Source organism: Eschrichtius robustus, chromosome 6, assembly GCF_028021215.1.
Source record: "Eschrichtius robustus isolate mEscRob2 chromosome 6, mEscRob2.pri, whole genome shotgun sequence".
NCBI classification, from domain to species: domain Eukaryota; kingdom Metazoa; phylum Chordata; class Mammalia; order Artiodactyla; family Eschrichtiidae; genus Eschrichtius; species Eschrichtius robustus.
This window is the reverse complement of record NC_090829.1, coordinates 90,740,422-90,756,977: the sequence shown is the minus strand read 5'-3', so window position 1 is coordinate 90,756,977 and position 16,556 is coordinate 90,740,422. Positions and strand designations below refer to the sequence as shown.

The 16,556-nt window shown below is 39.3% G+C and overlaps 1 protein-coding gene across 1 annotated transcript in view; it reads right to left on the bottom strand.

Moving 5' to 3' along the window:
* Nucleotides 1-16,556, bottom strand: part of MORC1 (MORC family CW-type zinc finger 1) — a 190,483-nt gene that overhangs the window by 25,979 nt on the left and 147,948 nt on the right. Inside the window, 2 exon segments of the mRNA XM_068545672.1 lie at nucleotides 2,106-2,178; nucleotides 4,297-4,366. Coding sequence (XP_068401773.1) covers nucleotides 2,106-2,178; nucleotides 4,297-4,366 — 143 coding nt within the window.

The following is a 16,556-nucleotide window of genomic DNA, read 5'->3' as shown; positions in this document are numbered from 1 at the left end:
TATAACCTCCTTTATGCTGAAATTTTATTAAAGAAGTCCTTAAATTTTTAAATTTTTTTTTTTACCATTTTTGGGATGCTGGAAATTCATGCTGGGGTGGGAGGTGGAGGGTAAAATGCACTAGACCAGAGCACAGAGATTCCTCCCTGAACCTTTGTTTCTTCTTCTGCCAAATAATAATAGTGCCTGCCTCACAGAGCTGTGCTGAGGATTACATAATACATACACAGAATTTAGCTCAATGCCTACTGATAGTAAGTGCTCAGCAGACAGTACCTAGTTATCAATGTTATTATAATCATCTTTATTATTACTACCACTACTAATGAATTTGGTAAGATTCTCCCATTAAGATTGTTTTAATTGGATAATAGTTCTAACATTCATATTGTAGTTATGACTCAAAGGTTATTTTTAAAAAACACAAGTTCATAAAAGCCTAAAAGTAATATATGAAATAATACACACACATACAAAAAAAAACATGTTTTAGTTTTTGGATGGATTTTAAATTTCAACTCAAATTTTAATAAATAACTCTAGGTTAAAGCATCGTCCATAAAATGACCTAACAACAGCACTGGGGGAAAAATTACATCATTTATTCAATCAACAAATATTATAGAATGCCAACTCTGAGGCAGGTGCTATTCTGGACACTAAGGACACAGCGGTGAGTAAGACAGCCCCTGCTCTCGTGGTGTGAGTTAGTTTCAAGTGAAAATACAGAAAATAAGAAAGCTAGAATGTAAAGTGTTAAAAGAAATAGATAATTGAATAAGATACTTTAAAATAGTAATAAAGGCTCTGAAAGAAATACAGTGGGATGATACAATTTGATGGTGTGCCTTATCAGAAGCGGGGTGGGCAATTTTAGATGGAGTGTTCGGGGAAGACCTGTCAGAGGCCAGAGTTACAAAGAAGATACGAGCCCTGTCCTTCATGAAGCTCACGTGCAGAGGGAAGACGGATACTCAGACGACAATTCCACCTGACGTGAGGAGTTGCTCACACTGTGTGCCGGAACGTGGTTGGTATTTAACAAATAATTACTGCAGTTGAATGAACTATGATGCAATCTGATCCCCGCAGTGGTGGCTCTGTGAACACCTGAGTCTGCCCAGGAGAATCGGGGCCCCCAAAGGAGAGAACACTTGAACTGGGACGTGAATGAAAGGGTAACAGACCAGTACACAAGAGGGCATTCAAACCCAGGGAGTGGTGAGGACAAAGAGGTGGAATTTTGTGATAAAACAGAATGGGAAGCAATTTTGAAAGTCTGGGAAGCAAAATGGGAGCTAACCTGGGAGTCATGAGCTCAGGGGGCTTGTGCCACGCTCAGGAGTTTCTGCCTTGTCTTAAAAGTGGTGGGGCTATGAAAGGCTTCTGAGTGGAAGAGTGGAGGGATGGGATTTGAGGGTAAGAGTGACTACTCAGTCAGCAAGTGCAGGAAAATAATAGCTCCTCTCCGGTTTGGTTTTGTTTTGTTTTTCTTGTACTTAACTCAGTGTGCCCCTCTGCAAAAAGAACACAGGATTTGGATTCAGCAACACTGGGTCTGAATGCTTGGAAAGCAGCTTAGACAGATTTGGAGCAGCATGAGGATAAGAATCTGCTTCCTTGAAAACATTTTTTTTTTTTCATTCTATTGGATAACCAAAATATTCAGCTTCTATTTAAAAGTGACAAGAGTCTCATGTCAAGAAAATTCTAGCATACGATGATTATTGCACATATGTATGGCAATAAGATAACGAGCCACACAAAAAAAACCAGCTCATGATTTCACAGTCATACATATATGTGACATTTTTAGTTCTTTGACTATATTACAATAATTTGAATTAGTTGCTTTCTGTGAGCAGGAAGTTAAGCCTGTTCCATTTCATTATTCCCAAATCCTCACAAAAGAAAATGAAAAAGTCTCGGAAAAGGGTAAGAAATCTAGTGTATTCTATTCTTTCCTGTCTCCTTTGTAAAATTTGGTTCCACTCTTAATTGCCTTTGCTTGTTGCTCTTATTTTCTTTCTTTTTGTATTTAAACATTGATAATTAATTTTCAACAGTATGATTGTACTCCCTTGGAATTTGTATAATTGCAGTACACTCACCTTTCCCAGTTAGGTGATGAAGGGTTTCTCTTTATTTCTGGAGTATCACTGCACAGCTCCTGTTTTTCTTCAAAAGAACATAGACAAAATGAAGAAAATCAATCACATTTTGGCGATTACACAATAAAGTGAACCGAAAGAAGTGTTAGCAGTTCATTAACAACTTGTATATAATTTGGCTTTGTATTCACTCTTTCGTAAAACTGCACCAATATGTTCTTAAAGCAATTTATAATAACCTCTTAATAAAGAATCCAAGAGCCTCTGTAGCTTGTTTTTTGTAATTTCTTTTTAATGATGCTTATTTTCTGCTACTGCTGTGCACGGGATGACTAGTGGGAACTGTTCAGTGTCCCTTCTCTCAGCAGCCTCTGCCCAGACAACCACTTGTCTCCCCCCAGTATCTTACTCTTTTCCATTTTGGGTTCAGGTTCAAAGACATCCTGACAGATCCCAGTCAGAAATGTGCCTCTAGGAGAGAGTAGAACTTTAAAGCAGAAAGAGACCTACAGTCATCGAGTTAATCTTCTCACTCAGGGACCTTCAGAATCCGAGGTTCAGAGAGGTTAGTGATTTGTTTACAGTCCACAGAAAAGCAGAAATGCTTTGATCCCCTCGGATTGGTTTCAAGAGTGCCTTGGGGAGATTCTAAGGAGTAAGTCCATGTGTTCTTCTTCCAGCTATCTCTAGAATTCTTTGTGATAACTGTGATCTTGTTCCACCAAGTAAACCCTTGCCAATAAGTTTAGGGCCACTGAAGGCCAAGCGGAACAGGACAGCAACAAGGAAAGTTTTGGATGGTGCATAAATGGCTGAGGACATGCCTGACTCCTCTAAGGAAACATAAAAGAGAATAAACAGAGAGGTTTTCCAAGCACACTGCAGGCACAGTTGGTTTTGCTCATGATCTGCATGCAAAGTAAAATTTCTTAACCCATTAGCCAACTAATTCATAATTACAGTCATTTGAAAATATTTCATAATTCGTTCCTTCCAAATCCAGGATGAGTATTTGAAATTAAATATTAATTTTAGGATCAAAATTGTATTAACAATTTTTTCATTACAATTTGGAAATCCAACAGGCACATACTTGAAGGCATGTTAATAGTTTGAAACTTCTATAAAACACTGGCTTTAAAATTAAGAGACCCTTACAAAAGAAATCTTGATTGTGGAATAGCTAATTATCCTAGTTATGATGAAAAAGAAAAAGTGTGATTTCTTATGGACCTCACTAATGGGTTCAAATATAAAGATGTGAATGAATGACTGATTAGGTTACCTAAGCAACGAAGTATAAAAGAAGGGAGAGCTTACAACCAAGAGTGAATACGAAATGACGGCATGGATCAACACAAAAACAACTGGAAATTATGGAGTCAAAATGAACTGAGACCTGTTTAGGAGACTAAGAAGGGCTTTAAAACTTATTTCAGAATAAGAAGATGACAATGAAAATAATGGTCCTGCTGCTTAGGCCCAATGGTATAATTTTACAATAAAGGAGACAATGGTATAATAATAATACAACACATAATAAAAGAATTCTACTAATAATAATGAATGGACACTAAGAAAATAAAATTTTCTGAGTCTAGCTTGTTTCCAGCTTCTCTATGCAGGGAAATTGTCTTTAGATTAAATATTATCAGATGGCAACTTTATGCTTAGAAGAAGCTCATCTCTCACCTGAGATAAATTACATCCCATGGACATGAAGGAACTAATAAATGTGTTTGTTGAACTATTCTTAGTGATCTCAGAGGAATCATGCAAAATCGGGAAAGAACTAAAATGACTGAAAACAGAGGAATGTCATCGTAATTTTCAAAAATAGTTTCTGAAAATTATAGACCTGATATCAATCCTCAGCAAATTTCTAAGTAGAATTCAATGAGGGGGTGACATACGTCCACTGTTGGGAATTTCAGGCAGTGAGGTAGTGCTGGGGGAAGTGTGCTCAGGCAGGAAGTGTCCCACTGCCCCTCCAAAATGTGTGAGGTTGGCAGCTCACTCTCTACCCACCTCTCCTCCCACTATTGGAACAACAGATTTAATTTTTTTAAATCCGAACTGCTACCAAACTTCCGATCTATATCCTACATAAGATATGTCGCATAAGTCATACTGAAAAAGACTCAAGACATTACAGCTAATATATGTAAACTGAATTCTTTTTTACCTTTTTTCATACGAGAAACCTCCTTTTCTTCTTGCTTCAGTGAAACATCAGTGTCACTTTCATCTAAAACCTGAAAAACAAGCTCCGTATTTAAAGCTGTACAAAAACAAAGGACATATAGTAAGGTGCAAAAATGACCTTCAACATCAATGCCCATATCAGAGAGAGACCATAAAGTTGCCAGAAGGACAGTTTAGGGACATGTTATGAAGGGAGACAATCATACGTGTTGTCAAAAATTATACTGGCATGCAGCTCAAGGATGGTTGCATTATAACTGTCATGTTTATGTCTATCATTTCTTTAATGGGATTTTTACATTTCTATCGATATTTGTATAGATATTTTTTAAAAATCCATATCTTATATGGATGTAACAATGACTCTGACACATGGGTCAAGTGTTTGATCACCAGGAGCAACCATGGAGCGTCTGCTGCTTTGAGAAGGACGATCACACCCCTAGCTGCTACAGAGCAGACACAGAGAATGAGCTCAACATCAGCCCAATGAGAACTTTGAGGAGGTCGGGGCCTGATGAGGAAGAACATGGGGATGGGGCTGGCGAGCGCACCTGGGAAGCTGAGGGAAGGGACACATTGTCTTTTGACAGAATCTCAGGAAATCTGCTTAAAAGGACTTGCAGAGCCTTAATGTGTTAAATGCAGGAGCCAGGAGGGTTGGGGGCACCTACAGTGAGGGGATGTGTGTGTGTGTGTGTGTGTGTGTGTGTGTGTGTGTGTGTGTGTGTGTGTGTGTGTGTGTGTGTGTGTGGTGTTCGGGATAAGGCCCAAGGGGTTTCGGAGAGGTTGTGGGGTGGAATATGGCAATCAGAAGCCAGGTCTCCCATCGCCTTGGGAACCCTGTTAGCCTATTTTACAAGGCTCACGCAAAAGAAACTTACATTTTGGGAATGCACTTCTTTAGATCAGAGAGACGGAGAAACAGAGAGAGAGAGATGGAGTTTGTTTATGCCATCCAGGAAAACAGATCCAGAAGCTCCTTTCACGTATTTTTACGTGTCTGAGAATGTGGGGCAAAGGCAGTAAAAAAGGAATCTGAAGAAGACAGGGGTAAAGCAAAAGCTCTGTCTGCTCCTTGATCTGAAGACCCCTGAACACGTGCTGAGACACACTGGGCTCCTGACTCCATCACCTGGAGTGAGGTGTAGGGCTGTCAGTTTTCTAGAGCTTACCCATTGTCTGTGTATACTTCACCTTTCATGCCCCCTCTAAACTGCTAAACAAATGTGGGATGGGGAGGCTATCGAACCACCTTTTCTCTCCTCCCAGGAAACAAAGGCATATATTTTACATGGCATTCTGGAAACTGTGCTCTGTCAGGAAGCAGGTTAAATGGACACACATGTAACCTAGCAACGAAAGAACTGTGAGGCCGTCCATCACCGTCATTGTCTATTTTACCCAAATTAAGAGAAAGGAAGCCTTGTAGGTAAGGGGAAATAAATAAAACTGATTCTAAGCTACTTTGGTCCATTTCAAAATATTTTTATTCTTATACTGTAAATAAATTAATGCCCCAGAAAGTAAATAAAATGCATATATATATATTTTTTTTAACATCTTTATTGGAGTATAATTGCTTTACAATGTTGTGTTAGTTTCTGCTGTATAACAAAGTGAATCCGCTATATGTATACTTATATCCACATATCTCCTCCCTCTTGTGTCTCCCTCCCACCCTCCCTATCCCACCCCTCTAGGTGGCCACAAAGCACCGACCTGATCTCCCTGTGCTATGTGGCTGCTTCCCACTAGCTATTCATCTTACATTTGGTAGTGTATACATGTCAATGCTACTCTCTCACTTCATCCCAGCTTACCCTTCCCCCTCCCTGTGTCCTCAAGTCGCAGGACAGAAATACATATATTTTTAAAGTTCATTTTGCAAAATGACTTTAAAATGGTATCTTATTTATTTCTGATGTAACATAAAATGTAAAGTTTTCTCCTGATGTGTTGATATGTAAGGAAAAGCTCCATATTTTGTGTCTCTCCTTTGAAATGAATATTTTTTGACCAGTTTATAAGCAGCATGGACTATTTCCTACCACAGTTAACAGCAACCACAAGATAAGCTCATGAGAAGAACTACTTAACACCTTTAGTAATAACCACTTTGTAATAATCTATGATGATCCTGCTCAGGATGTGTTCATTTTCTTTGGAAACTTCTCCTTATGATGGAAATCAGACAAGATAAAAGTATCCAAGCTTAACAAAAATGACAGCACTCCCAGCAGGGAACTCCTGGTGGCGGTGTTATTAACACAGCCTCTTGAAATTATTTTTGCATTTTATTGTTTGGTTCTCTGCTTTGAGCTCTGCCGTGTGAGGGCTGTTTCCTTGAGGGTCAGATATGTTCCCCTCACCCCAAAAGTGTTACTTACATGAAGCTTTACCGTCTCTATTGCAGGAGAGATTTCCTTCTTTTCTTTTCCTTTCTTATATTTCCTTTATTCTTTGGCATAGTAATGTTTAAAATATTTTGGATAAACAATTCACAGCCTACAGTATTTCCTTTTAAATGACACTGTGTAACTATCTGAGTTCATAGGATGCCACCTTTTTTTTTTACAATGTACTTGCAGCTTTGAAGGTCTGGATTTTTTCAAGCTGAGACAAGAAAACATGCAGTTGTCTTTTCAATGACACTATTTGTGTATTTTGATACTTGTGAAGTTCTTTCACATATATTACTTCATTTCATTATAGAAATGCTCTCCAGCCACTTAGGCTTAACTGTGTCTCATAGTCTGCAGTTTGAGGATATCGCTTTCCTAAGATTTTGCTTCGGTCATGAAATAGATAATACTTCCCACACAGTAAATGAGATTACAGTTAAGTCTTAACAAGGGGTTTTAGATACCTTAATTAAAGTTATGTTAACAATGAGTAGAGTGGGATTTGTCAACTCTCCAAGGCATGCAAAGGATCAGCACAATACCACATGCTCAATTTTGTGAAGTATCTATTTAAGAGGATAAATAAATCATAAATAAGTTAGAGAGAGGAAGAAGAGCATACCATAGTCAACTGTGTAACACTTTTCTCATTCAACCGTCATTAAGGAAGCTTAAGACCTGGTTGATATCACTTTGTCTGGTTTCTTTCCTTCGGCTTCTTTGCCCCTCCACACCGACCCCAAACATTTTATCAAGGACCCATAAAGGCTACCAGTTCTTGCCCTCCTGCCAAGTTCAAAGGCCCTTCCTCTTTTCACTCTTCCATGGTTAACATTATGTTCCAGGCGCCTCCCTTTTGTTCATTAATTTATTCAGTAAAATTGAGTTCCCAGTTTGAGTCAGACACTGTTATGATGAAGACTACGGAGTTTATTTTCTAGTGAGGGAGAAAGATATTAAATAAATAAAAAGATGGATATATAATAATGTAAGTTCTTTGAAGAAAAATATCACAGGTAAGAGAAGGAGAATGACCTGGGTTACCCAACTGCCTCTCTGGGGTCACTGTAATCTTCCACACCCTCCTTTCTCCAGGTCTTTGAGTTGCTGTTGATTTGTTTACTCCCCTCAACTTTTTTCTAGTCTTTCCTCAAGCATCTCCCCTCAGTTGGGCCTTGCTCGTCCCCTCTATATAAAATTGCTCTCACTCTCACCACACCCACAATGACACTTCCGGTCCCCTTCCTCTGTTCTATTTCTCTCCTTAGCACTTACGATTGTCTACCATGCAACATATTTTCCTTATTTATCTTGTCTATTGTCTGATTTCCCCACTAGAATGGAAGCACCATGAAGACAGGGAGTAGTGCCTAATTTTTTCCTGCTGTATCCCCAATGTCTAGGACAGTAACTGATACTCCATGTACTCACAGAATAAAAGAAAGTTGAAACGCAAGTCAAGAAAATCCACGTGTGTTGCTGGGGGTAGGGAGTAGTGGAGTCCAGGCATTATGAACAACAAAGGAAGGGGCTGTGAAGGAAAAATAAGCTTAGGGTGTTGGAGGCCAAGGAAGGTGAGGGTGACTAGAGCAGAGTGAGAGAAGGAATGAATTATAGGCAGTGAGGACAGCAAGGAAGTCAGGCCAGGTCATGTAGGGCCTTGGAGGGCACTATATTTCGTTCTAAGTGTGAGCAGAAGCCATTGGAGGGTTCACCTCTTACACTGTTGGTGGGAATGTAAATTGTCACAGCCACTATGGAGAACAGTATGGAGGTTCCTCAAAACACTAAAAATAGAGTTGCCATATGCTCCATGAATCCCACTCCTGGGCATATATCCAGACGAAACTATTATTCGAAAAGATACATGCATCCCTATGTTCATAGCAGCACTATTCACAACAGCCAAGACATGGAAACAACCTAAATGTCCATCAACAGAGGAATGGATAAAGAAGATGTGGTACATATATACAATGGAATATTACTCAGCCATCAAAAAGAATAAAATAATGGCATTTGCAGCAACATGGATGGACCTAGAGATTATCATACTAAGTGAAGTAAGTCAGAAAGAGAAAGACAAATACCATATGATATCACTTATATGTGGAATCTAAAATATGATAAAAATCAACATATCCATGAAACAAAAACAGACTAACAGACATACAGAACAGACTTGTGGTTGCCAAGGGGGAGGGGAGGGAAGGAAAGGGAATTTGGGATCAGCAGATGCAAACTAGTATATACAGGATAGATAAATAACAAGATCCTATTGTATAGCACAGGGGACTATATTCAATATCCTGTGACAAACCATAATGGAAAAGAATATGAAAAAGAATACATGGGGGGCTTCCCTGGTGGTGCAGTGGTTAAGAACCTGCCTGTCAATGCAGGGGACACGGGTTTGAGCCCTGGTTCAGGAAGGTCCCACATGCCACGGAGCAACTAAGCCCGTGTGCCACAACTACTGAACCTGCACTCTAGAGCCCGCAAGCCACAACTACCGAAGCCCATGTGCCTAGAGCCCGTGCATCGCAAAAAAGAGTAGCCCCCGCTTGCCACAACGAGAGAAAGCCCATGCACAGCAACGAAGACCCAACACAGCTAAAAATAAATAAATAAATTTAAAAACTAAGAATATATGTATATATGTATAACTGAGTCACTTTGCTGTACCAAAGAAATTAATACAACATTGTAACTCAATTATACTTCAATAAAATTTAAAAAAAGCCAGTGGAGGGTTCTAAGTAGGAGAATAGCATAATCTGACATATTTTGGATGGGATACTCGGATTTTTAGACTGTGGAGGCCAAAAGAAGCAGTGGAGTCATTTATAGGGCTACTGCTATAATCCTGGTGAGAAATGTTAGTGAATTGGCCAGGTGGGTAGCTGTGGAGGGGGTAGAACAGAGTATGTGTTTGAAGGTTGATTCAGCAAGATAGGCTGATGGGTCGAGTGCAGGGTGTGAAAGGAGAGAAATTCAGGTGTTGGCCTGAGCAACTGTGAGTGATGGTATTATTTACTGAGATGGGGAAGCATGAAGAAGTCCCTTGGAACTCTTTCCTCTCTTGATTTTGATAACCTTCTGTGTCCCAACTCTTCCTGGGTAATTATTATTTTTCCCTCAAAGAAAATTTCAGGGGGTTAAATTATCACCCTTATGCAAACAATGGCTTCCCAGCATCATCAACCCTGACTTCTCATCTGTGCCCCAGTTATTTCCAACTGACTTCAGGACACTTACCCTTGAATATCTTGCTGAACTTCAAATCCTCAGTCTCGCCTTTGCCCACTTAGATTCCTCTGGTCAAGTCCTCTTTCTATTTATAATAACATGTTCATTCCAGATTGTGCCATCTCAAAACTGCTGTCACTGTTTAGTCTACCATATGCCTTCCCAAGTTGTGCTATTTTCCTTCAAGATGTTTCACTTTTCCTTGTCTTCTTGTACTACAATCTCCAGGCAGCAGCACCCTGCTTGGTTTTTTGGTCTTTAGTTTCTCCTCTTTCCAGTACTGCTTCATTATCACAGCATTTTCATAACACAAAGAATTAATTCTTTAGACAAAATCTCCATTATTAAATGTTCCTTCTCAAAACTTGCCTACAGGTCCTGACTACTTTCTCCCTCAAGTACAAACCCTTTTCTGGTATTCAAAACTCTTCTCAATGTGATTCTAAGATATCTAGAAATATTAATAAACATTCTCTATAATAACCAAAAAGTTCTCTTCAGAATTCCCTGTAACCACTAGGTAGACTTCTGCCTCCATACCTTTGCCCACATAGTTCTCTCTACCTGAAATACATTCTTTCCTCCTTTTCTTATGTCTTTCCCACTTTTTAAGACAAGTATAAGTCCTACTCTTTCCAAAATGTCTATTTTATTTACTCTAGCACATACTGATTTCTTCCTTTCTCTGAAAAAGTATTAACAGTGAATTACAAAGAGCTTTAATTATTTTTAATAGCCAAGCCTCATATCTACGGGACCCAGATAAGACTGGGATCCTGTAGTAGCCTTGATTCTTGCCATGACACTTCAAAACAGAATTCAACACTTGGGTCCACCTCCCAAAAAGAAATCCAACTGTACAAAGCATAATAAATATACAGATTTTACTGAAAATTGTGTTGAGAAATGGAGGAAATAGTTACACAAGGCAAAAATCAGCTTAAAATTACCATGAAGCAGGTCTACTTTACTTCGTCAATTGTTAGCCTACTCATCTCTCTCTACAAACCTTCCCCTCCAGACTCCCCGATTCTGCAGCACCAGTATTTTTCTGCTTGTGTGATTACATCCTTTCTCCTTCCTCTCACCCCTTCCCACAAACACAGGGTCACTCTCTAGCTCTACCTTTTCTTCCACAAAGCAATGTCACTCTCTCAATTTTCATTCTTTACTCCCATCTCCTGGCCTAACCAAAGCTGAATTTTCCTTCTTTGGAATTACAAAGGTGTTTTTCAAAAATGTTGTTTCTGGGGACTTCCCTGGCGGGTCCAGTGGTTAAGACTTCACCTTCCAGTGCAGGGGGTGTGGGCTCGATCCCTGGTCAGGGACCTAAGATCCCACATGCCTCGTGGCCAAAAAACCAAAACATAAAACAGAAGCAATGTGGTAACAAATTCAATAAAAACTTTAAAAAAATGATCCACATCAAAAAAAATCTTTAAAAAAATGTTTCTTGTAACACAAGGAATTATTTTCATTCTGTCACAAATCATCCCATTAATTCTCATAATAACCTTGAGAGTCGGTAATATTATTATTCCCCTTCTATAGATAAGAAAACAGAAGACCATAAGTTGATACAACTGACATGTGGCATGCAGGTCTGAATGTGAACCTGGGTCAATCTGTCGGAGTTCAGAGCCTGTCTCCTTTCCATAAAATAATGCTAACTCATGGTCTTGTAATATTGTCTTCCAATTTTTCTGCTCCTTTAGGGAAGAGATCATGTATTATTATTATTATTTTTTTTTGGTGTCCTTCAAAATCTCTAACATAGTACTGTTCAGTAAATGTGTCTTGAATTGGCTCATGGTTGCTGATAGTTCACACACTGGCACTTGAATATTTAGATTCATTATAAATTGCCCAGGAGATTTTCCTTTAAGTCAGGGGATGTATCACATACTGTCTTTGGGTCTGTAAGTCTGTTGGTGAGTTGATGGATGATGCTATGGAGGGTGAATATAGATAATTCTTCCTCCAAAGCCCTTGGGGCAGCTCTGGTTTACACCTCATAAGGGGGCGGCTCTGTCTGTGAAAGTTCTGATACTGTTAGCAACAATCACAGGACTATACAGGTTCATATAGAGGCAATGGTAACATCATCAACCAGGAAAATTGACTAATAAATGTCTTGCTTTTGAAGTTAAGGCAACTTTAATTATCAGAAATCATGTTATTGCAATACCAATGCAGTTTCCCATTTAAAAAAAATTTCTGTTAGGAGTCAGAAAAATTTGTGTATTTAGGGTGGATGCAGCTGATTTAGGTACTGACTATGCAGGTTATTTGCTTTTCTTCTTTCTTCACCTCTTTTGGGTTACTGAGTCACCTTCTCACTTTCATTGTTATATAGTAGTGATGCCAAAACAGGGTACTTACTGTTGTTTTTTGTTTGTCTGTTTGTTTGTTTGGGGGTTTGGGGTTTTTTTTTTTTGGCTACCACAGAACATAAACCTAGACATTGGAAACTCATCAGCTCTTCCAGACATTCCTCAGCTTTTGTAACATACCACCGAGGCCCCATCAACGACCCCAGGGATTCAGAGTGGGTTGATGCCTTTCCTGAGCTAGCATCAGCTTCTTTTGAAAGATGCCCTAAAGAGCTAACCAGATGTAGTTGGTAAAGGATTATTAGCTCATGCCAAAACAGGAAGATGGTTCCATCCATTCATTCCTTTATTCATCAATCTTTCTTCAGCCCCAGAAAGTATCACACTCTGGACTAGATGCTAGAGGTTACACCTTTCAGAGTAAACCCCAGAGACTCCATTGCCAAACTCTTAAAATACATCTGTCAATGGTGATCTGGCCACTGAGTTTTTTAAATGTCTGCAGATTGGGAAAATGAAGTGAATCCATCTGCCAGTCTGCTCCTGAGGCCAGGTGCAAGGCAAAAAAGACCTAAATGACCACAGAGGACAAAAGGGCCAAAGCCAGTCCAACCAAAAAGGTAGTATGGTTCCTGGTTATTAAACAGGCAGGTCCAACCTGACTTAAAATAACCACACCCATAGATATTCTTTCACTGCCTTAGCAACTGATATTCAGAGCAGAAACTGAAAGATTATTATAAAATATGGAAAAACAACAAATACTAGTGTAGGAAAAAGGTAAATGTTGCTTCATATGAGAGTCAGAAAATCTGCATAATGTCAACTTGGAGTACATGCTCCACCAAGATGAACAAAAGCATGCCCATGTGTAAGAAAAAGTTAGTACTTTCATCAGTCTGACTTACGTCTCAGAATATTTTTCCTGCTCAATTTCTCTAACTTACTGTTGGCATTGGTAATTTTATTCCCCTGGTGTTCTTGCATTTTGAAGCATTCTTCCAGTTGATCATCTGCTTGCCTGACCGTCTGCTGTGGTTTGGCAACCTAATTTTCCCAGTCACCTTTCAGAATAGATCCTCTAGGATGTCTATTCTGTATAGTCACTTCTTACATCTCAACTGGTGACATAACTTGAGACTGTTTACCTCTTTGACAAGATGCTTGGGAATCTAGCCCCATTGCTTCATTTTTATTTTTATTGCTTCTATTAAGCATGGTACAGTGACAGCTGATCAGATTGCATTACTCTGAGGGGCACTGGGGTCCTACGGAGCTCATATGTCAAATTTTTGCCTGGAGTAAAGTTGAAGTGCCAATTTATCACACAGCAGTGCACAAGGAGTTTTTAATTGAACTTAGACAAACCCTTAATTACAACAGTACCACAGGGCATTGCTCCAGTAAAGCAGAGCTGTAGCAAGCTTCACTCAGATGTTGATTCCCCTGATATCTGTAAGGGGTGCAGAAAAGAATTTCTACTTCCTCCCCATCTGGGGTTAACTGGGACATACTTGAACTTTACACATGGGTTTGTAAATGCTTGAGACAGAAACAGTTCAGAACATCCAGTATTCATTAAAAGAGAGGGCAGGGCATATGTTTTGAGATGGAAGATGGGAAATAATAGGATTTTCTGGAGGGCAAGGGTCAGGAGACACCAGCTCATGGGAGGGGTTGGTGGTACGGTTATGACCACAGCCATATTACTAGACTCATAATCTTGGGCAAGAAGAAGACTCTCCTTTCCAGGAATCATCCCTGAGATGATGATCCTGATGATTCTTATGTGATTCTAGGTTGACTGGAAAGAAAAGAGTCAGATATTGAGCACAAGAGAACATTACTGTGTAGGTCAGATTTGGGGTGGATAAGGTCAGAAATGAGCTAACAGGAAGTTAGCTTAATCTGGGCAAGGAGTGGATGATGGCTTGATTTTTTTTAAAACGAATTCAAGACTCTTGGCTGGAGAATGCCCATCTATGAAACTTTGGAAACCTGTCTAAGCCAAAATATTCAAATCCTTACCCCTGAGAAAAGTGTATTTGTGCACTCCAACCCACCTGTGTGCAGCGGGCTGAATTGATGTGGGGGTCAGCCCATGACGATGGGCAATAAAGGGAGAAGTCATAATGAGGAGTGGTTAAGAAAGTGGGAGCTGAGGTTGAACAGCTAGGGTTTAAGGTGACCAGTTCCTGACTGTGATCCTGAGCGAGTTTATTTTCTTCCTCTGTAGAATGGGGATGAAAAGAGAATGTACCCCTCAGGTTATTAAAAGGATTAGATGAGATGATACATGTGAAGCATAGCAGCTGAATTTCATCACAGCCACATTGAAAAAGGAAAGGCTAACTCCACTAAAACACACATGCATGCACACACAGAGTAGAATTTCAGAAAAATACAATTTTGCAGGAGCTGAGATAATAAATCGGGATCACACGAGTTGCCCTGAAATGGGGGACGGAATGCTAGCCGTGCTAACAAGATTGTGTAAAATAATGAAAGAAGTTTGCTGCAGTGCAGACTGATGGCTCCACACATAATGGCTCCAAAGGTCCAATCAAGCAGCTATCTAGGGCATTCTGAAGAGGATTAAGAGGTCCTTAAAAAAAAAAACTCCTCATTATTTTCATGACAGTTTTTTAATCTCTAAAAAATGTCTGGAGTTTTAACTGAATCCCAGTTGGAAACTGCCACAGCCACAAACGACACATGCAAGCAAGCTCTTACCAAGAGCACTCTCATTGCATGCACTTTGAAAACGAATGGCCCACCCTGGCTGAAAGGCCAAGCACAAATTAATATCAAAAAGGAAAAAATGCCACAGAAGTGACACCCACAAACTATGTGATCAGAAGCAACTGGAGATGAAGAAAACGAAATCCAACACCACATGAAGGATTAGGGAGCATGTGAAATGTGATACACATAAGATGCAAACATTAAAAATGACTCTAAAATAAGGATTATCCCACTGAGAAAGAAGAAAACAAAAGAATATGTTGTTGCTTTTTTTTAAATAGCCTCCAGAGACGGTAGGTCTTGGAGAAAAAGGAATATTAAAGAGCATTCAATCAAGGATTAAGGGGAGATATACTATGTTCTTGGATAAGAAGAATGAACATTGTGATAATGACTATACTACCCAAAGCAATCTACAGAAACAATGCAATCCCTATCAAACTACCAATGGCATTTTTCACAGAACTAGAACAAAAAATTTCACAATTTTTATGGAGACACAAAAGACCCTGAATAGCCAAAGCAATCCTGAGAAAGAAAAATGGAGCCGGAGGAATCAGGCTCCCAGACTTCAGACTATTCTACAAAGCTACAGTAATCAAGACAGTAAGGTACTGGCACAAAAACAGAAATACAGATCAATGGAACAGGATAGAAAGCCCAGAGATAAACCCACGCACATATGGTCACCTTATCTTTGATAAAGGAGGCAAGAATATACAATGGAGAAAAGACAGCCTCTTCAATAAGTGGCGCTGGGAAAACTGGACAGCTACATGTAAAAGAATGAAATTAGAACACTCCCTAACACCATATGCAAAAATAAACTTAAAATGGATTAAAGACCTAAATGTAAGGCCAGACACTATAAAACTCTTAGAGGAAAACATAGGCAGAACACTCTATGACATACATCACAGCAAGATCCTTTTTGACCCAGCTCCTAGAGAAATGGAAATAAAAACAAAAATAAACAAATGGGACCTAATGAAACTTAAAAGCTTTTGCACAGCAAAGGAAACCATAAACAAGATGAAAAGACAACCCTCAGAATGGGAGAAAATATTTGCACATGAAGCAACTGACGAAGGATTAATCTCCAAAATTTACAAGCAGCTCATGCAGCTCAATATCAAAAAAACAAACAACTCAATCCAAAAATGGTCAGAAGACCTAAATAGACATTTCTCCAAAGAAGATATACAGATTGCCAACAAACACATGAAAGGATGCTCAACATCACTAATCATTAGAGATATGCAAATCAAAACTACAATAAGGTATCACCTCACACCAGTCAGAATAGCCATCATCAAAAAATCTACAAACAGTAAATGCTGGATAGGGTGTGGAGAAAAGGGAACCCTCTTGCACTGTTGGTGGGAATGGAAATCGATACAGCCACTATGGAGAACAGTATGGAGGTTCCTTAAAAAACCAAAAATAGAACTACCATATGACCCAGTAATCCCACTACTGGGCATATACCCTGAGAAAACCATAATTCA